Raw genomic sequence first — 25,189 nt, forward strand, 5'->3', positions numbered from 1 at the left:
TTACCCACAATGCACTGCTACTAAATATGCAAACTACCCCTTTTCCCCCTTGGTAAGCCAAGCAAGCATATAGCTTTACATTTTACACAGTCATATCAAACCCACATGTAGACAGCCTGTTTCAGACTTTTGGTGCTCATCAGTACATGGCAGGGATTGATACAGCTGTATGAGATAGGGCTTGGACCAGTACAACAGAGTAACCAAGCAGCTCAGGGTGACCCAAACCACTCGGAATGTATAGGGGGATAAAAGGGACCAAAAAGACCTCCTACTAAAAAAAGCAAAGCTTGGTGTAATTTGCCTTCCTAAAACAGAAGGAAATATGCAATAATTCAGCTATAAGTGAACATTTGTGGTTACCCACAATGCACTGTTACTAAATATGCAAATAATTCCTTTTCACCCTTAGTAAGCCAAGCAAGCATCCAGAACCACTGGTGTATAGCAAGCCTATAGCTTTAAATTTTACACAGCCATATTAAACCCACATGTGACAGCCTGTTTCAGACTTTTGGTCCTCATCTGTACATGGCAGGGATTGATACAGCTGTATGAGATAGGGCTTGGACCAGTACAACAGAATAACCAAGCAGCTCAGGGAGACCCAAACCACTCGGAATGTATAGGTGGATAAAAGGGACCAAAAAGAACTTCTACTAAAAAAAATCAAAGCTTGGTGTAATTTGCCTTCTTAAAACAGAAGAAAATCTGCAATAATTCAGCTATAAGTGAACATTTGTGATTACCCACAATGCACTGCTACTAAATATGCAAATTATTCTTTTTCACCCTTGGTAAGTCAAGCAAGCCTATAGCTTTAAATATTACACAGTCATATCAAACCCACATGTGACAGCCTATTTCAGACATTCAGTCCTCATCAGTACATAACAGGGATTGATAAGGCTGTATGAGATAGGGCTTGGACCAGTACAACAGAGTAACCAAGCAGCTCAGGGTGACCCAAACTACTAGGAATGTATAGGGGGATAAAAGAGACCAAAAAGCCCTCCTACTAAAAAAAGCAAAGCTTGGTGTAATTTTCCTTCTTAAAACAGAAGCAAATCTGCAATAATTCAGCTATAAGTGAACATTTGTGGTTACCCACTGCTACTGAATATGCAAATTATCCCTCTTTGCCCTTGGTTTGATATGACACTACTTATTCTTCTTGCTTGGACCAGCCCCTTCTTCTTGCTTGGACCGGCCCTGGGGGCAGGGCGCTACTTCTTCTTCTTGCTTGAAGGTTGAGGCACTTACTCTATTATATATATAGATGTGCACAAATTATTCCCTACTAGACTTCCCCATGGCGATGACGGGCAAATAAAGATTACAGTCTTTGAAACAATTCTTACAATTAGGATCTAAAAGATCTTTTCGTACAATTTAACATACAAGATACAATTACAACACACAATCATCAATATTTTTCCAGCATGTCCGATTCAAATTTCTTGATCGAAAAAAAAAAAAAGATTACTTTCGACTTTCATTCGATTCAATCGTTTAGATAAAATAAACTGGAAAATCGATCGTTTTTATTGTACCGTGTATGGGCACCTTTAGTATTGTTTAAAAATAAATAAATATGTGGCAGCCACCATATCTCTCTCACTACCATAGTCCTTTAATGTTAATGAACTGAAACTTAGTAAAAGTTAAACAGCTTAACTTCATGAATATATTATTTTTCTCAAAAGTGGACCTTTTAAAGTCAAAGAAAACCCGAGGTGGGGTTCTGACAATGCAATTCACATTCAGAGGCTGGGTCTGCCTAGACTGCCCAGCCTCTGTTGCTATTTCAATCCCCCCTAAGCCCCCCCCCTGCACTCTGCTATCCCCCATAAATCACAGCCATGCCCGCGTCCCTTTCCTTCCTCGCTGATGGGGACTAGAGCTATGCAGGAGGCGAAGGAAGCATGCAGAGTGACAGTACAGCGGGGCTGTGATTTAGGGGTTATTGCAGAGTGCAGGGTTGGCTTAGGGGGGATTGAAATAGCAACAGAGGCTGGGCAGTATAGGCAGACCCAGCCTCTGTATGTGGATTGCATTTTCAGAACCCCACCTCAAGTTCTCTTTAACATAAATGCATTTAATCAGTTGCATGCATTTTCTTTGTTAATGTTCTTATCTTTGGAAACATCCAATACTTTTTCAATATTTTTTTTGTGAAAATGTTGGCAAATGGCAAATAAAACTATCCGTAGTTGTAAATCACTGGTCTTCCTAATGTCTTTTGCACTTCTAGATGCTGGGAAAAAAAATATTTTCTTTTCCCCATCTGCATGATAGTGTTACGCCCTAAATTGTAACTCTCGGTGAATCTTATTATTGCTTCATCAAAAGGAAAGCTCAGGGACATTATATGATAGCCTTCTTTGTAACATGTTTGTTTTTACTTTATTGCATGTTTAAGATGCCAAAATCCCGGTGCAATGACAGATGTCCTCCTGGCAAAAGAAAGACTCAGAAGGAAGGAATTTATGTCTGTTGCTATGACTGTACCCCATGTTCTGAGAGGGAGATGTCCAATGTCACAGGTGAGAATGACCAATTGAGACTATGAAGAAGAAGAATACACTTTTGTTTACTTCAGAAAAAGAAACAACAAGAACAGTTTATTTGCACACACCTCAATTACAGATTATCTACACATGCCTATACCTTAGGCACTAGAGAGTATTTTGACGTACAGACAGCGGTCAGACTATTAAAAAAAATGCTATTTCAGAAGAGCAATTTAACCACATCAGGACCACAGGCTTTACCCCCCTCCCCCCCCCCCCCTTCCCTAAAGACCAGGCCATTTTTTGTAAAATAGGCAAGGCTGCATGGCCACACAACACAGCACACAAGTGATCCTCCCCCTTTTCCCCCAACCAACAGAGCTTCCTGTTGGTGGGGTCTGATCCACTCCCCCCATGTTTTGTTTTGTTTGTTTTTTTTTACAAATATGTATGTTATATATTTTTTATTACATTTCCCTGTTTGTTTTTATTTTTTTCCCAACTCCCTCCCCCCAGCCAGCCAATCACGGCGATCGGCTGTCATAGACTTTAGCCTATGAGAGCCGATCGCTCTCTTGTGTCCCAGGGGGACAGCCGGGTCACACACCTGTCCCGAGCACGGCGCTGCTGTAGATCACAGTGCTGTACATGGTAATTAGGTGGCAGTTTTGCCGTCTAACAGTCTCCGAGCGGTGATTGCAGCCTGCGCGCGATTGCCTGCAAAACGAAGCCCCAGGACTTTACCTTGCCCTGGGGCTGCCACCACAGCCACGCCCATCAGTGTGAGGCGGTTGGCAAGCAGTTAAAAAGCAACTTAAAGCGGAATATAACCCTGCATTTCAACTTTGCTCTAAAACATTATTTACAGTATATTATATGCAACCAGCATTTTTTTTTTACTAGACCAGCATTGGAAGGGTTACACATTGCTTTAAAGTTCCTGGAGATTTCTGCAGACGCATCCGAAGCTGACATAGATACATTTTGTTTACATAAATGTATCTAAGTGTTGAATGTGACTCACTCTCTCTCACTGGAAGGAGTTGGAGGACAGCCAAAGAGTGTGTAACATTTCTCAATAGATACATATAACTAAATAGAATGTAACAATCTGAACTTCTGCATATCTCTCCACGGAACTTTAAACCTCTGTGTTTAACCCTTCCAATGCTGGTCTAGTAAAAAAAAATGCTGGTTGCATATAATATGCTGTAAATAATGTTTTAGAGCAAAGTTGAAATGCAGGGTTATATCCCGCTTTAACTTAAACAATATATTTGTCAATCTAATCATATGAGTTGAATGTTAGTAAAATAAAGAATACAATAAACAAGCAGGCCAATGGGATTTGTAGGGGATTCCTTTCTCACAATGGACTTATATGCAGCATATTTTTAAATCACAAGATGGATTATCCAATACGCAAATACAATAGAAGTACACAAATAACACGGTTAATATAGGAACAGTTTCCTACATTTTTCCAGGAAGCCAGCTATAAAATATTCATAGTTCTTAGGCATAAATACCCTGAATGCTCTGAGATTCTTTACACCAAACTCCCTCCACATTGTCTACATATAGGCCCTTACGCAATTGTTCACCAGGTTGTCCACCAGGAAATCTTTTTTCATCTTATTAAAAAAAAATAACTTTAGCACCATTTAGCAACTAATTAAGTACAAAAAAGTAAGTAATTAGCAATATGAAACTTATTTTGAGTATTTTCTTGCATAGTGGAAGCTTTAAAGAGACACTGAAGCGAAAAAAAAAATATGATATTATGATTTGTATGTGTAGTACAGCTAAGAAATAAAACATTAAGATCAGATACATCAGTCTAATTGTTTCCAGTACAGGAAGAGTTAAGAAACTCCAGTTTTTATCTCTATGCAAACAATATGTAGAAGCTTTCCAGAGGCGCCAATAGAATAAAAGTCACTTAAACGAGCTTAAAACCGATGGGGCAGTGGTGGGCCTATCCCATCCATGCAGACAAAGCAAACAAAGGAAGGACTGTGGCATCAACAGTCAAACAACAATTTATTTATACTCCACAGTAAAAATAGGCAACGCGTTTCACGGGCGCAATCCCGCTTCATCAGGCCAATCAAAAAGGAGCATACAGCTGAAAACAAAGTGTCAGAGGACATAGTGTGAGGCAGGTTTTGTGGGTATCACTCATGTTCACAAGCAATTCAATGTCAAAACATAACTATATGAACATCAAAACATATTCAGAGGTACTTATTATGCAACACTCTTAAATCATGCAATTCTATGCAAAGTGATTTTATGCAGAACATTTTCATGTAGAAAACTCGGTATTTAGCCTATTAGCTCTACTGGCCACTGTATTCCTTTTGCTTTTCATGCAACAGTTATGAATAGAGATACATTTGATCAGGTGAATAAATGCATGTAAATTAATATGTTCCTTAATGGAATCAAGTGGTATATAATAATAAATGGGAGCTACCTGTTGATTCAGTATTGGGTCTAAATTTAAAGAAAGACGGGGGAGGGCAAACGTGTCACCAAGAGAGGTAAAAACGTATTTGCAGCTAAAAGGACAAAGAGTAAAAATATATAGAGTAAAAATATGGAGTAAAAATACAGAACAAAAATATAAAGTAAAATATATATATATATATATATATATATATATACATATATATATATATATATATATATATATATACATATCATTATCTATAGAATATAGGGCAAACATATGTATTATTACCAGGGTGAGGACGAGGTCAATCAAAGTATAATAGTACTAGAAATGGTAGTGATAATGATCTCTGTTAAACAATAAAACAATAGAACAATAAGACAATCAAACAACAGACCAGCGTTGCCTGAACACTGGCTTACCTTATCAGCATCAAAACCACACTGAGCACCTCTGTAATCACATAGAATGCTCCAGTGTCTTAAGAAGGGGGAGTGTAAGCTTTTCCACCAATCAGCAACTGCCATGTGGAATGTATGATGTCATTGCTGTGGGGCGGAGTAGAGATGGAAAAGTACCAAGTGTGAAAACTTACACACTGGCGTGATGGCTGCTGCCTATAGTGGCTAGATAGTGTAATGGTCAAGGGCTCTGCCTCCGACACAGGCGACCCAGGTTCAAATCCTGGCACAGCAAGCCCGCACCCAATTTAGTTTTTGGACATCAGTAATAATGAGGTAAACAAACATTTTGGAGTGTGAGGGAGATAACGTGGTAATAAAAAGTTTATAAAAAATATGTGTAAATAATAATAATAATAATAAAAATGTATATATATATATATAAATATATATATATATATATATATATATATATATATATATATATATATATATATATATATATATATATATATATATATATATATATAAAATAATAACAAATAAATAAATACATTTAAAATTATTAATAATAATAATAATAATAATAAAAAGAGAGCGACATTTAAAAACTATAGCGGCTATATGTGGATCCAACATTCAGTAAACCTTTTCCAGTACTTCATTCAGTCTTTCTGGAATAAGGGTTTTGAGTACTTGGATCCAATACATTTCTCTTTTTTGAGATTTTCATGGGCGTTGGGTGAAGTCTCACCAATAGAGTCAATCAAGGTTATGGAGAAGGAGTCTGGGTTACTGTGGTGGTGTGAATGAAAATGCCTGGAGACACTGTGGAAGGGAAATTTATTTAAGATGTTTCTCTTGTGCTGTCCTATCCTGTTACGTGCCATTTGTGTTGTCCTGCCCACATACTGGAGACGACAGGCACAGGTTATGACGTAAATGATATATTTTGATAGGCAGGTGTTGTTCTGTTTGATGGAATATTGAATACCTGTGGCTGTGGAATGAAACACTGGGGTATTGGTAACAAACTGGCATGCAGAACATCTGGGGCTTCTACAAGGGTGAGAGCCTGGTTCGATCGGGGACATGGTAAGAGTGGGAGCTGGAGGTGGTGTATGGAGACGACTGGGGGCTAGGAGATTCCGGAGATTGGGAGCTTTCCTATAAGTGATTGCTGGTTTGGATGGTAAAATTGTTTTAAGATAGGGGTCTTATAGAAGGATTTCCCATCTATTATGAAGAATCTTTTTAATGTTTTGATGTTCTTTGTTGTATCTTGTGATAAACCGTGGTGGTGGGTCTGATGTGGTCGGAAAGGAGGACGGTGGAGCTAGGTTCATAGATTTTGCTCTCCGACTGGCGTCTCTAATCAGTTTTCTAGGATATTTACGAGCTGTAAATTTTTTGGTCAGTAATTTAGATTGTTCCTCATAGTCAATATTTTCAGTACAGTTGCGGTAAATACGTTTAAACTGACAATATGGGGTATTGAGTGTCCACGGCCGGTGATGATAACTGTTAAAGTGGATGTAGTTATTGGAATCGACTGTTTTAAAAAAAGTTTTGGTTTTAATGGTATTAGACTCGATGAAGATGGTCAAGTCTAGAAAGTCAATGGTTGTGGAGTGATGATGTGACGTAAATTCTAGTCCGGCTGAGTTACTGTTGAAAAGTTGGATGAAAATGGGGATAAGGGATGTGTCGCCTTTCCAAATGAAGATTAAATCATCTATGTAGCGCTTGTAAAATACAATATTATTGATGAATAATGGATTGTGTTGTAGAAGTTGATTTTCCAATAGGCCCATTGTAAGGTTAGCATAAGATGGTGCAAATGAGCTGCCCATTGCAGTACCACTAATCTGATGATAAAATTGGTTATGGAAAGAAAAAACGTTATTTTCCAGAATGAATTCAGTGCAATGCAATAAGAATTGTTGTTGAATAACGGGCATGGATGGAATCGTGGAAAGGAAGTATTGAATAGCTGAAAGTCCAAATTGGTGTGGGATGTTGGTATAGAGAGAGGATATGTCACAGGTGAGCCAGTGAAAATCAGGGGACCAATTTATGTCGGACAGGAGCTGTATGAGATGTTGAGAATATCTAAGATAGGAGGGTAGATTTCGGACCAGGGGCTGTAGGTGTTGGTCTAGAAAACGTGATAAATTGCTGCTCATGGAATCTATCCCTGCTATTATCAGCCTACCAGGTGGTTTTTGGAGATTCTTATGTATTTTGGGTAAGTAATAAAAAAATGGAGTTTTAGGCTGTAAATTTATAATAAAGTTTCTTTCATTTTTACTGATGATGTTATGGAGGAAAGCCTGGTTTATGAATTCTTTAAGGGTGTTGTTCAATGTGGGGGTAGGGTAGGGTCCCTCCCCTGTCCGTTAATGACCACAACCCAGCACGATTGAGAAAACGAGGCAGTAGAGGTAAAGGAAAGAGTAAAAAGAAAAATAGAGACACAAACACTGTCCCAATACCCATCCCAAATACACCCAACACCGAAAATATCAAATGCATCTTCAATTTGTCAGACCACATCCTCACCAAACATGAGACCACATTACTGGAGAAAGGACTCTCCTTCTGTCCAGTCAATTCTCCAAACATGTTTGAAGTTTTTACCGATCTCAATGCGTTTATACGCAAGCTCACCTTAAAAAGACATTTCGAAATAAAAAAACACCAGAAACTCCCTGAATCGACTGCTATGATCATTACCAATAATGACACTTTACCGACTGTATCCATAAACCCCCTCGAATTAGAACTGGAAAAATGTATCACCGCTAACTTGAAGGGGAGATCTCGTTTCTACCCCACAGCCTCTAAAGGCAACTTTATTGAGACATTCTATACCATGGTACTCAGTGACCTCCAAAACTCACAGTCCTCCAACCTCATTCTTAATAGTAATCTTACCCATAGAGAAAAATTTGCACTTAAAACCCTCCAAAACAACACAGAACTTATAATCAAACCAGCCGACAAAGGCGGGGGCATTGTGATCCTAAACAGAACCGATTACATTGAAGAAGCTTACAGACTTCTGAATGACACAAGACATTATGCTAAACTTACTCTGGACCCTACCCCCACATTGAACAACACCCTTAAAGAATTCATAAACCAGGCTTTCCTCCATAACATCATCAGTAAAAATGAAAGGAACTTTATTATAAATGTACAGCCTAAAACTCCATTTTTTATTACTTACCCAAAATACATAAGAATCTCCAAAAACCACCTGGTAGGCCGATAATAGCAGGGATAGATTCCATGAGCAGCAATTTATCACGTTTTCTAGACCAACACCTACAGCCCCTGGTCCGAAATCTACCCTCCTATCTTAGAGATTCTCAACATCTCATACAGCTCCTGTCCGACATAAATTGGTCCCCTGATTTTCACTGGCTCACCTGTGACATATCCTCTCTCTATACCAACATCCCACACCAATTTGGACTTTCAGCTATTCAATACTTCCTTTCCACGATTCTATCCATGCCCGTTATTCAACAACAATTCTTATTGCATTGCACTGAATTCATTCTGGAAAATAACGTTTTTTCTTTCCATAACCAATTTTATCATCAGATTAGTGGTACTGCAATGGGCAGCTCATTTGCACCATCATATGCTAACCTTACAATGGGCCTATTGGAAAATCAACTTCTACAACACAATCTATTATTCATCAATAATATTGTATTTTACAAGCGCTACATAGATGATTTAATCTTCATTTGGAAAGGCGACACATCCCTTATCCCCATTTTCATCCAACTTTTCAACAGTAACTCAGCCGGACTAGAATTTACGTCACATCATCACTCCACAACCATTGACTTTCTAGACTTGACCATCTTCATCGAGTCTAATACCATTAAAACCAAAACTTTTTTTAAAACAGTCGATTCCAATAACTACATCCACTTTAACAGTTATCATCACCGGCCGTGGACACTCAATACCCCATATTGTCAGTTTAAACGTATTTACCGCAACTGTACTGAAAATATTGACTATGAGGAACAATCTAAATTACTGACCAAAAAATTTACAGCTCGTAAATATCCTAGAAAACTGATTAGAGACGCCAGTCGGAGAGCAAAATCTATGAACCTAGCTCCACCGTCCTCCTTTCCGACCACATCAGACCCACCACCACGGTTTATCACAAGATACAACAAAGAACATCAAAACATTAAAAAGATTCTTCATAATAGATGGGAAATCCTTCTATAAGACCCCTATCTTAAAACAATTTTACCATCCAAACCAGCAATCACTTATAGGAAAGCTCCCAATCTCCGGAATCTCCTAGCCCCCAGTCGTCTCCATACACCACCTCCAGCTCCCACTCTTACCATGTCCCCGATCGAACCAGGCTCTCACCCTTGTAGAAGCCCCAGATGTTCTGCATGCCAGTTTGTTACCAATACCCCAGTGTTTCATTCCACAGCCACAGGTATTCAATATTCCATCAAACAGAACAACACCTGCCTATCAAAATATATCATTTACGTCATAACCTGTGCCTGTCGTCTCCAGTATGTGGGCAGGACAACACAAATGGCACGTAACAGGATAGGACAGCACAAGAGAAACATCCTAAATAAATTTCCCTTCCACAGTGTCTCCAGGCATTTTCATTCATACCACCACAGTAACCCAGACTCCTTCTCCATAACCTTGATTGACTCTATTGGTGAGACTTCACCCAACGCCCATGAAAATCTCAAAAAAAGAGAAATGTATTGGATCCAAGTACTCAAAACCCTTATTCCAGAAGGACTGAATGAAGTACTGGAAAAGGTTTACTGAATGTTGGATCCACATATAGCCGCTATAGTTTTTAAATGTCGCTCTCTTTTTATTATTATTATCATTATTATTATTATTATTATTATTATTATTAATAATTTTAAATGTATTTATTTATTTGTTATTATTATTATTATTATTATTATTATTATTTTTTTTTTTTTTTTTTTTTTTTTTATATATATATATATACATTTTTATAATTATTATTATTATTTACACATATTTTTTATAAACTTTTTATTACCACGTTATCTCCCTCACACTCCCAAATGTTTGTTTACCTCATTATTACTGATGTCCAAAAACTAAATTGGGTGCGGGCTTGCTGTGCCAGGATTTGAACCTGGGTCGCCTGTGTCGGAGGCAGAGCCCTTGACCATTACACTATCTAGCCGCTATAGGCAGCAGCCATCACGCCAGTGTGTAAGTTTTCACACTTGGTACTTTTCCATCTCTACTCCGCCCCACAGCAATGACATCATACGTTCCACATGGCAGTTGCTGATTGGTGGAAAAGCTTACACTCCCCCTTCTTAAGACACTGGAGCATTCTATGTGATTACAGAGGCGCTCAGTGTGGTTTTGATGCTGATAAGGTAAGCCAGTGTTCAGGCAACGCTGGTCTGTTGTTTGATTGTCTTATTGTTCTATTGTTTTATTGTTTAACAGAGATCATTATCACTACCATTTCTAGTACTATTATACTTTGATTGACCTCGTCCTCACCCTGGTAATAATACATATGTTTGCCCTATATTCTATAGATAATGATATGTGTATATATATATATATATATATATATATATATATATATATATATATATATATATTTTACTTTATATTTTTGTTCTGTATTTTTACTCCATATTTTTACTCTATATATTTTTACTCTTTGTCCTTTTAGCTGCAAATACGTTTTTACCTCTCTTGGTGACACGTTTGCCCTCCCCCGTCTTTCTTTAAATTTAGACCCAATACTGAATCAACAGGTAGCTTCCATTTATTATTATTATATACCACTTGATCCCATTAAGGAACATATTAATTTACATGCATTTATTCACCTGATCAAATGTATTTCTATTCATAACTGTTGCATGAAAAGCAAAAGGAATACAGTGGCCAGTAGAGCTAATAGGCTAAATACCGAGTTTTCTACATGAAAATGTTCTGCATAAAATCACTTTGCATAGAATTGCATGATTTAAGAGTGTTGCATAATAAGTACCTCTGAATATGTTTTGATGTTCATATAGTTATGTTTTGACATTGAATTGCTTGTGAACATGAGTGATACCCACAAAACCTGCCTCACACTATGTCCTCTCTGACACTTTGTTTTCAGCGGTATGCTCCTTTTTGATTGGCCTGATGAAGCGGGATTGCGCCCGTGAAACGCGTTGCCTATTTTTACTGTGGAGTATAAATAAATTGTTGTTTGACTGTTGATGCCACAGTCCTTCCTTTGTTTGCTTTGTCTGCATGGATGGGATAGGCCCACCACTGCCCCATCGGTTTTAAGCTCGTTTAAGTGACTTTTATTCTATTGGTGCCTCTGGAAAGCTTCTACATATTGCTAAGTCCACCCTTGGTGGAGGGTTGTACCCATCTTCTTCCCATCTACAGAGAGCAACTTTTAATCCTGAGTGGGATCAGGTTAATCTCCCCACCTGCCTTCACAGTGGTTGCCTAATGGTAACCCTGGTTTGTGAGTATTAAATTGTTATATTACTCATTATTAATTATCATCTATACAATATCACACTATTGGGCTCTTGGTGTCCCCCCTCCCTTTATCTATGCAAACAAGCCATTAAGCTCTCCGACTAAGTTAGTCGTGGAGAGGGCTGTTATCTGACTTTTATTATCTCAACTGTTCCTGGACTATTTTCTTTTTCTGTGCCAGAGGAGAGGTCATTACTTCACAGACTGCCCTGAAATAATCATTTTGAATGCTGAGTGTTGTGTAATCTGCACATATTATAGCATGATGCAATGTTACAAAAAACAATATATACCTGAAAATAAAAATATGAGAATATTTTCTTTGCTGCTAATCTTCTAGTAATTATTCATAGTACACAACCAATTCATTATATCATATTTTTTTTTCGCTTTAGTGTCTCTTTAAAGGTAATTTACTGATAAGGTTTGAAAATGTCCCCTTAGAGAAAACTCGGAAGAAAAATGAATAGGATATGGGCACATATAATGCGTATATAACCTGCAAGGTTTATGTGTGGCATTTAAACAAAAATCTCCTTGTTGCCCCTGTTCTACTTATCTTACCCTCAAATTGGGAAATCCTGTAAGGAGGTTTTCTATTAACCTCTAAAGTCATTGGCCTTTGACTTCAATGGTAAATGCAAAAGCAAATTTTTGAGAACGCAAATGGGTGAATTACATTATTTAAAATGTTAGTAGTAAATAAGAACGGTCATTATTCACCTGGAACGGTTTGACGGTGAACAGGCTCATCCATCCCTAATTAAGATAAAAAGAAAGGCCTAATTGGTTTTACATAGTGTTGGGCGAACACATAGATGTTCGGGTTCGCGAACGTTCGCCGAACATCGCCGCGATGTTCGGGTGTTCGACCCGAACTCCGAACATAATGGAAGTCAATGGGGACCCGAACTTTCGTGCTTTGTAAAGCTTCCTTACATGCTACATACCCCAAATTTGCAGGGTATGTGCACCTTGGGAGTGGGTACAAGAGGGAAAAAAAATTAGCAAAAAGAGCTTATAGTTTTTGAGAAAATCGATTTTAAAATTTCAAAGGGAAAACTGTCTTTTAAATGCGGGAAATGTCTGTTTTCTTTGCACAGGTAACATGCTTTTTGTCGGCATGCAGTCATAAATGTAATACATATAAGAGGTTCCAGGAAAAGGGACCGGTAACGCTAACCCAGCAGCAGCACACGTGATGGAACAGGAGGAGGGTGGCGCAGGAGGAGAAGGCCACGCTTTGAGACACAACAACCCAGGCCTTGCATGAGGACAAGAAGCATGCGGATAGCAATTTGTGTTTTGTCGCCATGCAGTCATAAATTTAATACAGATGAGAGGTTCAATAAACAGGGACCGGAAACGCTAACCCATCACAGATGTTCATTGTTCATGTTACTTGGTTGGGGTCCGGGAGTGTTGCGTAGTCGTTTCCAATCCAGGATTGATTCATTTTAATTTGAGTCAGACGGTCTGCATTTTCTGTGGAGAGGCGGATACGCCGATCTGTGACGATGCCTCCGGCAGCACTAAAACAGCGTTCCGACATAACGCTGGCTGCCGGGCAAGCCAGCACCTCTATTGCGTACATTGCCAGTTTGTGCCAGGTGTCTAGCTTCGATACCCAATAGTTGAAGGGTGCAGATGGATTGTTCAACACAGCTATGCCATCTGACATGTAGTCCTTGACCATCTTCTCCAGGCGATCAGTGTTGGATCTGCACGCTTGCTGTTCTGTGTGCTGCTGCATGGGTGTCAGAAAATTTTCCCACTCCAAGGACACTGCCGATACCATTCCCTTTTGGGCACTAGCTGCGGCTTGTGTTGTTTGCTGCCCTCCTGGTTGTCCTGGGTTTGCGGAAGTCAGTCTGTCGGCGTACAACTGGCTAGAGGAGGGGGAGGATGTCAATCTCCTCTTTAAAGTCTCCACAAGGGCCTGCTGGTATTCTTCCATTTTGACCTGTCGGACTCTTTCTTCAAGCAGTTTTGGAACATTGTGTTTGTACCGTGGATCCAGAAGGGTATAAACCCAGTAATTGGTGTTGTCCAGAATGCGCACAATGCGTGGGTCACGTTCAATGCAGTCCTAGGCCGAAGAGGTCATAGCCTAGGGTCACAAAAAACTGTTTATTTGGGCTATTTCAATGGGAGTGATGGTGACGTACATAAATCTCAGCTATGGCCGTTAGCAACGTCTGAATTTCACGAAATGTCTGATGCAGGTAGAAGACATATTGTTAGACTTGGATTCCAAAGATGGGGTCCCTACATCTCTGCAAACCAGAGTTACAGGGGTCCAAAATTGGTAAAATCCCCCATAGACTTTCATTGCCTCCCTATTTCACTTTCCAAAATCTCACATCTTTTCAAAGGGCAATGGCTCAGCAGTACCAAATTTTCTAGCATTGTAGGGACCCTTAGGGGGGACATGACTGGTGAGTTTCGGGCCCCTAGGCCAAAGAGGTCATAGCCTAGGGTCACAAAAACCTGTTTATTTGGGCTATTTCAATGGTAGTGATGGTGACGTTCATAAATCTCAGCTATGGCCGTTAGCAACGTCTGAATTTCACGAAATGTCTCATGCAGGTAGAAGACATATTGTTAGACTTGGATTCCAAAGATGGGGTCCCTACATCTCTGCAAACCAGAGTTACAGGGGTCCAAAATTGGTAAAATCCCCCATAGACTTTCATTGCCTCCCTATTTCACTTTCCAAAATCTCACATCTTTTCAAAGGGCAATGGCTCAGCAGTACCAAATTTTCTAGCATTGTAGGGACCCTTAGGGGGAACATGACTGGTGAGTTTCAGGCCCCTAGGCCAAAGAGGTCATAGCCTAGGGTCACAAAAACCTGTTTATTTGGGCTATTTCAATGGTAGTGATGGTGACGTACATAAATCTCAGCTATGGCCGTTAGCAACGTCTGAATTTCACAAAATGTCTCATGCAGGTAGAAGACATATTGTTAGACTTGGATTCCAAAGATGGGGTCCCTACATCTCTGCAAACCAGAGTTACAGGGGTCCAAAATTGGTAAAATCCCCCATAGACTTTCATTGCCTCCCTATTTCACTTTCCAAAATCTCACATCTTTTCAAAGAGCAATGGCTCAGCAGTACCAAATTTTATAGCATTGTAGGGACCCTTAGGGGGAACATGACTGGTGAGTTTCGGGCCCCTAGGCCAAAGAGGTCATAGCCTAGGATCACAAAAACCTGTTTATTTGGGCTATTTCAATGGTAGTGATGGTGACATACATAAATCTCAGCTATGGCCGTTAGCAACGTCTGAATTTCACGAAATGTCTCATGCAGGTAGAAGACATATTGTTAGACTTGGATTCCAAAGATGGGGTCCCTACATCTCTGCAAACCAGAGTTACAGGGGTCCAAAATTGGTAAAATCCCCCATAGACTTTCATTGGGCCTACTATTTCACTTTCCAAAATCTCACACCATTTCAAAGGGCAATGGCTCAGCAGTGGCAAAACTCACCAGTCATGATCCCCCTAAGGGTCCCTACAATGCTAGAAAATTTGGTACTGCTGAGCCATTGCCCTTTGAAAAGATGTGAGATTTTGGAAAGTGAAATAGGGAGGCAATGAAAGTCTATGGGGGATTTTACCAATTTTGGACCCCTGTAACTCTGGTTTGCAGAGATGTATGGACCCCATCTTTGGAATCCAAGTCTAACAATATGTCTTCTACCTGCATGAGACATTTCGTGAAATTCAGACGTTGCTAACGGCCATGGCTGAGATTTTTGTACGTCACCATCACTACCATTGAAATAGCCCAAATAAACAGGTTTTTGTGACCCTAGGCTATGACCTCTTTGGCCTAGGGGCCCGAAACTCACCAGTCATGCTCCCCCTAAGGGTCCCTACAATGCTAGAAAATTTGGTACTGCTGAGCCATTGCCCTTTGAAAAGATGTGAGATTTTGGAAAGTGAAATAGGGAGGCAATGAAAGCCTATGGGGGATTTTACCAATTTTGGACCCCTGTAACTCTGGTTTGCAGAGATGTAGGGACCCCATCTTTGGAATCCAAGTCTAACAATATGTCTTCTACCTGCATGAGACATTTCGTGAAATTCAGACGCTGCTAACGGCCATGGCTGAGATTTATGTACGTCACCATCACTACCATTGAAATAACCCAAATAAACAGGTTTTTGTGACCCTAGGCTATGACCTCTTCGGCCTAGGGGCCCGAAACTCACCAGTCATGTTCCCCCTAAGGGTCCCTACAATGCTAGAAAATTTGCCACTGCTGATCAATTGCCCTTTGAAAAGATGTGAGATTTTGGAAAGTGAAATAGGGAGGCAATGAAAGTCTATGGGGGATTTTACCAATTTTGGAACCCTGTAACTCTGGTTTGCAGAGATGTAGGGACCCCATCTTTGGAATCCAAGTCTAACAATATGTCTTCTACCGGCATGAGACATTTCGTGAAATTCAGACGTTGCTAACGGCCATGGCTGAGATTTATGTACGTCACCATCACTACCATTGAAATAGCCCAAATAAACAGGTTTTTGTGACCCTAGGCTATGACCTCTTTGGCCTAGGGGCCCGAAACTCACCAGTCATGTTCCCCCTAAGGGTCCCTACAATGCTAGAAAATTTGGTACTGCTGAGCCATTGCCCTTTGAAAAGATGTGAGATTTTGGAAAGTGAAATAGGGAGGCAATGAAAGCCTATGGGGGATTTTACCAATTTTGGACCCCTGTAACTCTGGTTTGCAGAGATGTAGGGACCCCATCTTTGGAATCCAAGTCTAAGAATATGTCTTCTACCTGCATGAGACATTTCGTGAAATTCAGACGCTGCTAACGGCCATGGCTGAGATTTATGTACGTCACCATCACTACCATTGAAATAACCCAAATAAACAGGTTTTTGTGACCCTAGGCTATGACCTCTTCGGCCTAGGGGCCCGAAACTCACCAGTCATGTTCCCCCTAAGGGTCCCTACAATGCTAGAAAATTTGCCACTGCTGATCAATTGCCCTTTTGAAAAGATGTGAGATTTTGGAAAGTGAAATAGGGAGGCAATGAAAGTCTATGGGGGATTTTACCAATTTTGGACCCCTGTAACTCTGGTTTGCAGAGATGTAGGGACCCCATCTTTGGAATCCAAGTCTAACAATATGTCTTCTACCTGCATGAGACATTTCGTGAAATTCAGACGTTGCTAACGGCCATGGCTGAGATTTATGTACGTCACCATCACTACCATTGAAATAGCCCAAATAAACAGGTTTTTGTGACCCTAGGCTATGACCTCTTTGGCCTAGGACTGCATTGAATGCGACCCACGCATTGTGCGCATTCTGGACAACACCGATTACTGGGTTTATACCCTTCTGGATCCACGGTACAAACACAATGTTCCAAAACTGTTTGAAGAAAGAGTCCGACAGGTCAAAATGGAAGAATACCAGCAGGCCCTTGTGGAGACTTTAAAGAGGAGATTGACATCCTCCCCCTCCTCTAGCCAGTTGTTCGCCTACAGACTGACTTCCGCAAACCCAGGACGACCAGGAGGGCAGCAAACAACACAAGCCGCAGCTAGTGCCCAAAAGGGAATGGTATCGGCAGTGTCCTTGGAGTGGGAAAATTTTCTGACACCCATGCAGCAGCACACAGAACAGCAAGCGTGCAGATCCACCTCCAACACCGATCGCCTGGAGAAGATGGTCAAGGACTACATGTCAGATGGCATAGCTGTGTTGAACAATCCATCTGCACCCTTCAACTATTGGGTATCGAAGCTAGACACCTGGCACAAACTGGCAATGTACGCAATAGAGGTGCTGGCTTGCCCGGCAGCCAGCGTTATGTCGGAACGCTGTTTCAGTGCTGCCGGAGGCATCGTCACAGATCGGCGTATCCGCCTCTCCACAGAAAATGCAGACCGTCTGACTCAAATTAAAATGAATCAATCCTGGATTGGAAACGACTACGCAACACTCCCGGACCCCAACCAAGTAACATGAACAATGAACATCTGTGATGGGTTAGCGTTTCCGGTCCCTGTTTATTGAACCTCTCATCCGTATTACATTTATGACTGCATGGTGACAAAATGCAAATTGCTATCCGCACACTTCTTGTCCTCATGCAAGGCCTGGGTTGTTGTGTCTCAAAGCGTGGCCTTCTCCTCCTGCGCCACCCTCCTCCTGTTCCATCACGTGTGCTGCTGCTGGGTTAGCGTTACCGGTCCCTTTTCCTGGAACCTCTTATATGTATTACATTTATGACTGCATGGCGACAAAAAGCATGTTACCTGTGCAAAGAAAACAGACATTTCCCGCATCTAAAAGACAGTTTTCCCTTTGAAACTTTAAAATCGATTTTCTCAAAAACTATAAGCTCTTTTTTGCTAATTTTTTTTCCTCTTGTACCCACTCCCAAGGTGCACATACCCTGTAAATTTGGGGTATGTAGCATATAAGGAGGCTTTACAAAGCACGAAAGTTCGGGTCCCCATTGACTTCCATTATGTTCGGAGTTCGGCTCGAACACCCGAACATCGCGGCCATGTTCGGCCCGAACCCGAACATCTAGATGTTCGCCCAACACTACACGTGACCCGTTCGGCCAATCACAGCGCTAGCCGAACGTTCGGGTAACGTTCGGCCATGCGCTCTTAGTTCGGCCATATGGCCGAACAGTTTGGCCGAACACCATCAGGTGTTCGGCCGAACTCGAACATCACCTGAACAGGGTGATGTTCTGCAGAACCCGAACAGTGGCGAACACTGTTCGCCCAACACTAGTTTTACACTCTAAATAAATCAGGATTCCAGCCTTATATTTCCATTTCTGGTTCTCAAAATACTTACAGAACTATGGATGGGCAGCTGTTCTTTTTTTTTTTTTTTTTTAGCCCAGAGAGATGTCAAAGACTCTGAAAACTTACTCCATTGGTTTTAATTTACAATTTGCAATTACTTACATCACTGCTTGCACTCGGAAACATATCTCTGTATGTGAACAGTTGTCTGAGTGATGCCAGAGTTGGACAAAGCTGCAGAGCATACGTGAAAACTGCGCTTCAGGGATATAAAACCGTCCCAGAATACACATTGTGGTCGGCTTATGTCTTTAAGGATCTTAAGAATCGAGAAAGTACAAATAAAGCTGGAATACTGCTTTAGTACAGTTTAGTAGATTATAAAACTTTACATTTTTAAGAGAACTCTTCATTTTAATACAATTTTCACTTTGTGTTTAATCCTACTTTAAAGAGACTCCGTAACAAAAAATGCATTCTGTTTTTTATCATCCTACAAGTTCAAAAAGCTATTCTAATGTGTTCTGGCTTACTGCAGCACTTTATACTATCACCATCTCTGTAATAAATCAACTTATCTCTCTCTTGTCAGACTTGTCAGCCTGTGTCTGGAAGGCTGCCAAGTTCTTCAGTGTTGTGGTTCTGCTATGAACCCCCCCTTCCAGGCCCCTGTATGCACACTGCCTGTGTGTTATTTAGGATTAGAGCAGCTTCTCTCTTCTCTCTTATCTTTTACAAGCTGGATTAATCGTCCTCTGAGCTGGCTGGGCTTTCACATACTGAAGAATTACAGACAAGGGCAAAGCTGTTTGCAGGAAGAAACAAGCAGCCTGAAACTTCAGTGCATGAGAACAGGGGGAAAGAAACACACAAATAATCTCTTGAGATTCAAAAGGAAGGCTGTATACAGCCTGCTTGTGTATGGATGTATTTTCTATGTGTGGACATACTGTACATCAACCTACTTCCTGTTTTGGTGGCCATTTTGTTTGTTTATAAACAAACTTTTTAAAACTGTTTTTAACCACTTTTAATGCGGCGAGGAGCGGCGAAATTGTGTCAGAGGGTAATAGGAGATGTCCCCTAACGCACTGGTATGTTTACTTTTGTGCGATTTTAACAATACAGATTCTCTTTAAAGTGTAACTGTTGGGCATAAAATCAAAAATCAATTTTTTATTTTTATCTGGTAAACAAGTAATAAGGATGCTAACCAGGCAATCCAAAAGTTAAAATCACTATTACTCGTCTTGTTGATAAATTATAATTCCCCAGTATACATGACTCTTATTTGGTACACAGAAAATTTGGTACACAAAAGAGAAGTTGCAGGGCATGCTGGGTTGTCTTTTTTTGCTTCTCTACTTCCCTTCAGACTTAACTAATGCAGCCTGATTGGCTGAAGCCTCTTTCCCTCCTGTTTTCCCCTCCCAAACCTCTGTTCCTCTCTGATTGGCCAAAATGTTCTCAGGCTGAAACAATGCACTTTCTATAGTGAAGGGCGGCCGGCAAATCAGGCAGAGGAGACTAAGGGCGGATATTACATCACAACTGGCTTCAAAATAGCCACAGTAAATATGGACACTGTCTAGAATAGGATTCTCTACTTTTCCTTTATAAAATTCACAAGAATCATAACGTGCACAGTGCAATAGATATGTTATGTAAGTGGAGCAAGTATTCATCTACTTATATATTTGTTTTTTTTTCTGAGATAGTATGACTGTCTGACAGCTCCTCTTTAAAGGGGTTCTGTTAGGGGTTTCTGAGGAGAAAAACAGACCCTTACCTTGGGCTTCTATCAGCCCCGTGCAGCGGTAATGTCCTACACCGTCCTCCTCCCATCTGCTGTTCTCCGCCGCCGGCCCCGGTCTAAGCGGCATGGGATCGAACTGCGGCTGCGCCAGAGTGGCCGCGCACCCGCTCGCTTCCGCCTGCGTCATCGGAAGCTTACTGCGCAAGCGCAGTACAAGGCTCCGTTGTACTGCGCCTGCGCAGTAAGCCTCAGATGACGCGAGCGGAGGCACGGCAACGCGCATTATTCGTGTGTGTGACAGACGAGTAATAGCCCGGTGCCGGCTGCGGGGAACGGCAGATGGGAGCAGGACGGTGTGGGACATTACCACTGCAGGGGGCTGATAGAAGCCCCAGGTAAGTGGCAGTTTTTCTCCTCAGGAACCCCACACAGAACCCCTTTAAGCATCTAACTGTAGCTCAATAAGGGAAGGCTGCCGGCTGTGGAAAAGTGTTTTGTTCTACATCTCAATGTTCACATCATTATAAGGTGGACTTAATAAGGCCACAGAATAGTAGAAACCAATGAGCATGTTAGCAATCAGACAAAACTAGTCTGAATTTTTTTAAAAAAGGCAGTTATTAGGTGGTGAAACTTCTACCTTCTCCTATATTCATACGTAATGGGTGAAAGGTTACAGTACCAGTTGTTCCACAACAGTCATTTGCAGTGCCCACAATGAAAACCTTTACCAGTATTTGTATATTCTCAAATGGAGAACTACTACTTTATAAACTTTTCAGGAATGTTTCCTATATTGTGATATGGCCCACACTACTTTCTTATACCAGATAAATTATAACAAATTAAGTCACGATCTGCAGGAACCTTTATGTTCCCCAGTATTCACTATCATTCTCCATCCTTCATAAACTATTCCTATATATAGAGAAAAAGAGAAAGTTTCTTAACCAGGGATGAGCAGAAACTACGCCAGTGCGAATTTACGCATCGTAATTCGCATCTACGCATCGTAGTTTGTAGGTGAAGTTTCAAAACTACGCTTACGAATTTACATGTAGAAAAGTACCGATATGCGTAGCTTACGCCCACTATGCGTAGTTAACATGTGTAGTGCGTAGTGAACTATGAATGCGTTACTCGCGTCTAATTTTCCGAGTACGATTGTATGCTTACAAATTTACGCATTGGAAAGGAGAATGTACGCATAGAAGAGTTCCCGGGATAAGCATCTAAAGAGGAATTAATGCGTAAAATTTTCTGCATACGGCCAAAAGCATCCACATACACTACGCTTCGCACTATGCGTAATTGCGTATTTTAACGCGTATTCTACGAAATCCATACGATGCGAATAGTTGATTTGGAAGCCGTAGTTTAGCGAAGCATAATTGCGTAAAACTACGCGTAGTTCCAGCGTAGCGGAGTTGGATGACTACGACCATCCCTGTTCTTAACCTCCTTGGTGGTGACCCCGAGTCAGGCTCAGGATGAAAAAAAACAGGAGCAGTAATCCCAAGCCACCGGGAGATCTATGCAGAGCCTGAAGTGAAGCAGGCCTTTCATCTCACCTCCCAGGGATCCAGACACACTGGCAGCCATTCTTCTTCTGGTCTTCGGAGGCTCTTTATGCCTCAGGTGAGATTAATGTTTTTCGTCATGATGACAGACAGCAATCTCACTAAAGGGTTACAGCCCCACCCGGAGGACGGAGGGAGAATTGCAGCATTGGATCCCAGGGGGATAAGTAAGTTCTCACTGCGGTATGATTTTTTCCTGAATTTATGGTTTAAAAGCATGTGAAAAAATAGCACGGCTTTTAGACCCTAGATCCTAAAATACATAAATAATTACACCTCCACGGATGATAAAGTTAGTCTTTTTAGGGTTTTGGTTTTTTTATCATTAGGGTAATATATGACATTAATTTTCCTGCCTTCCTCATTGCAGACAGTGAAAGATGCTTCAGATGTCCGGATGAAGAGTGGCCTGATGACGGGAAAGTGAGATGTGTCCCCAGAACCTATGACTTTCTGTCCTATGAAAATGATGTTCTCTCACTAGTATTTTCTTTGTCAACTTTAATATGCTCATCTTTGGTAATTTTTACTCTAGCGATTTTCATTTATTATTGGCACACTCCAATTGTGACAGCCAATAACCGGACTGTGAGCTTCATTCTCCTGACCTCCATCCTGCTGAGCTTCCTCTGTGTCTTCTTGTTCCTCGGACGTCCTGTGGATATAACTTGCATGCTGAGACAGGTGTCTTTTGGGATGTCCTTCTCCATCTCGGTCTCCTGTGTTCTGGCCAAGACTGTCACTGTCTGCATTGCTTTTAAGGCCACAAAACCCGGAAGTTACTGGAGGAAATGGGTCACTGTCAAACTCTCCAATTCCTTGGTCTTCACCTGCTCCTTTGTCCAAGTTATGATTTGTTCTATCTGGTTGTCAGTGTCCCCTCCGTATCAGGAGTATGACATGTTCTCTTATTCTGTAATTATAATTATTCAATGCAATGAGGGGTCAGTGATTGGCTTCTACTCTGTGTTGGGTTATATGGGGTTTCTGGCAGCTGTGAGTTTTCTTCTGGCTTTCATGGTGAGGACATTACCGGACAGCTTTAATGAGGCCAAGTACATCACGTTCAGCATGCTGGTGTTCTGCAGTGTCTGGATTGCCATGAGCCCGGCCTATCTGAGCACCAGAGGGAAATACATGGTGGCTGTGGAGGTATTCTCCATACTGACCTCCAGTGCTGGAATATTAGGCTGCATATTCTTCCCAAAATGTTATATTATGCTTTTCAAGCCTGAATTAAACAGCAGGGGAAAAAGAATATATTGCAGGAAATAAAACTACTGAGTAAAGCTCTATAGTTCTTTAACCTCCTGGGCGATAATCCCGAGCTGAGCTCGGGGTATGTCGCGCAGGAGGAGTTCTCAGACCCTGGTGGGCTGATTTGCATAATTTTTTTTTGTTACACGCAGCTAGCACTTTGCTAGCTGCGTGTAACTTCCGATCGCCGCTGCTCACCGCCGATCCGCCGTGCCGCACAGCCCCCCCCCCCCCTCCCCGACCCCTTGTGCAGCCTGGCCAATCAGTGCCAGGCAGCGTCGGTGACATCATCCCGCCCTGTCGCCATGGCGAACGGGGAAGCCAGGCAGGAAATCCCGTTCTGAATGGGATTTTCTGCTTACTCTGATCACCGAAGGCGATCGGAGTGGGTGGGGGGATGCCGCTGCGCAGCGGCTACATGATTTAAAAAATAAAAAATAAAAAAAAAAGTGCTGCGCCCCCTCCTGGGTGATGTAATTGTATCGCCCAGAGGGTTAATGAATATGGACATTTTAAATAGGCATAGTTGTTTGCAACAGTGTCACATTTTTTCACATTATTATTATTATTATTATTATTATTATTATTTAAAGCACCAACATATTCTGTGGTGCTGACACTTTACACATAAAAAAAACAAAATTTTTTGTCTAATGCATTGAAATCTGTGGGCAAGGTGAAACATATTGTCAATAGAAAAACAAAAGTACCTCAGCGCAGAAATGGACTGCTCAGTGGAAACAAAACTTCAGGGATGAGGCAAAAACAGTACCTGTATCGGTGATATCCCACCTCGATACGAACTGCCCGGGAGTATGAATTCTTGCTGTAATCCCGATATCCTTAGATCAACCACGGCACTGACAGGAGCACTGCCCACTGAACAAGCTCCGCTTCTCCAATGCGGCTGGGTGACTTCCCCGATCACGTGATTCCCGAACTTCCGGTTTCCGCTCTCCTGCGGTTCACGCTGGTTGTCCGTGTGTGCTGGTTGCAAAGTCAGGGCACTATAGCGCTGGATGCTGAAATGAAAAAGCGAAAATAGTGCACACTGCTGGACAGACACAGCCACACACGGGGAAGTAACTTACTAGCAGGTACTTACTTCCTCAGGAAGGCGAGAGCCGAAACTCGAGTCGGGACGTGGAGGCTACATTGCAATAACGCTAAATAAACAAGAAACCTGCTAGTAAGTTACTTCCCCGTGTGTGGCTGTGTCTGTCCAGCAGTGTGCACTATTTTCGCTTTTTCATTTCAGCATCCAGCGCTATAGTGCCCTGACTTTGCAACCAGCACACACGGACAACCAGCGTGAACCGCAGGAGAGCGGAAACCGGAAGTTCGGGAATCACGTGATCGGGGAAGTCACCCAGCCGCATTGGAGAAGCGGAGCTTGTTCAGCGGGCAGTGCTCCTGTCAGTGCCGTGGTTGATCTAAGGATATCGGGATTACAGCAAGAATTCATACTCCCGGGCAGTTCGTATCGAGGTGGGATATCACCGATGCAGGTACTGTTTTTGCCTCATCCCTGAAGTTTTGTTTCCACTGAGCAGTCCATTTCTGCGCTGAGGTACTTTTGTTTTTCTTTGACCGTACTTTTGGGGCTTTGGAACCAGCCCACCTCATAGCTGCAGACATTCCTGTTGCGCTCCCCACTGTTGTTTTATTCATATTGTCAATAGAGTTTTCATTTTTATTAAAAAGTGTATCTAAAAAATAATCCATAGCTTTCTTATGAAAATGTAGGCAAAAATGCACATTCTAATGCATAAGTAACTGTAGCAATAATTTAAGCTCAGCATTATAGCTCACAAAGGGCTCACAATTATTCTTGCCATTGCAGCCACGC

The 25,189-nt window shown here is 41.4% G+C and overlaps 1 protein-coding gene across 1 annotated transcript; it reads left to right on the top strand.

The window, feature by feature from the left end:
• Positions 1–2,422: 2,422 nt before the first annotated feature.
• On the top strand, positions 2,423–23,358 carry LOC137561504 (vomeronasal type-2 receptor 26-like). The gene is made up of 2 exons (XM_068272809.1): positions 2,423–2,546; positions 22,454–23,358. The coding sequence occupies exons 1-2, from the start codon at positions 2,423–2,425 to the stop codon at positions 23,356–23,358; spliced, it is 1,029 nt and encodes a 342-aa protein (XP_068128910.1).
• The last annotated feature ends 1,831 nt before the right edge of the window (positions 23,359–25,189 follow it).

This window comes from Hyperolius riggenbachi, chromosome 1 (assembly GCF_040937935.1).
Source record: "Hyperolius riggenbachi isolate aHypRig1 chromosome 1, aHypRig1.pri, whole genome shotgun sequence".
Classification (NCBI taxonomy): Eukaryota; Metazoa; Chordata; class Amphibia; order Anura; family Hyperoliidae; genus Hyperolius; species Hyperolius riggenbachi.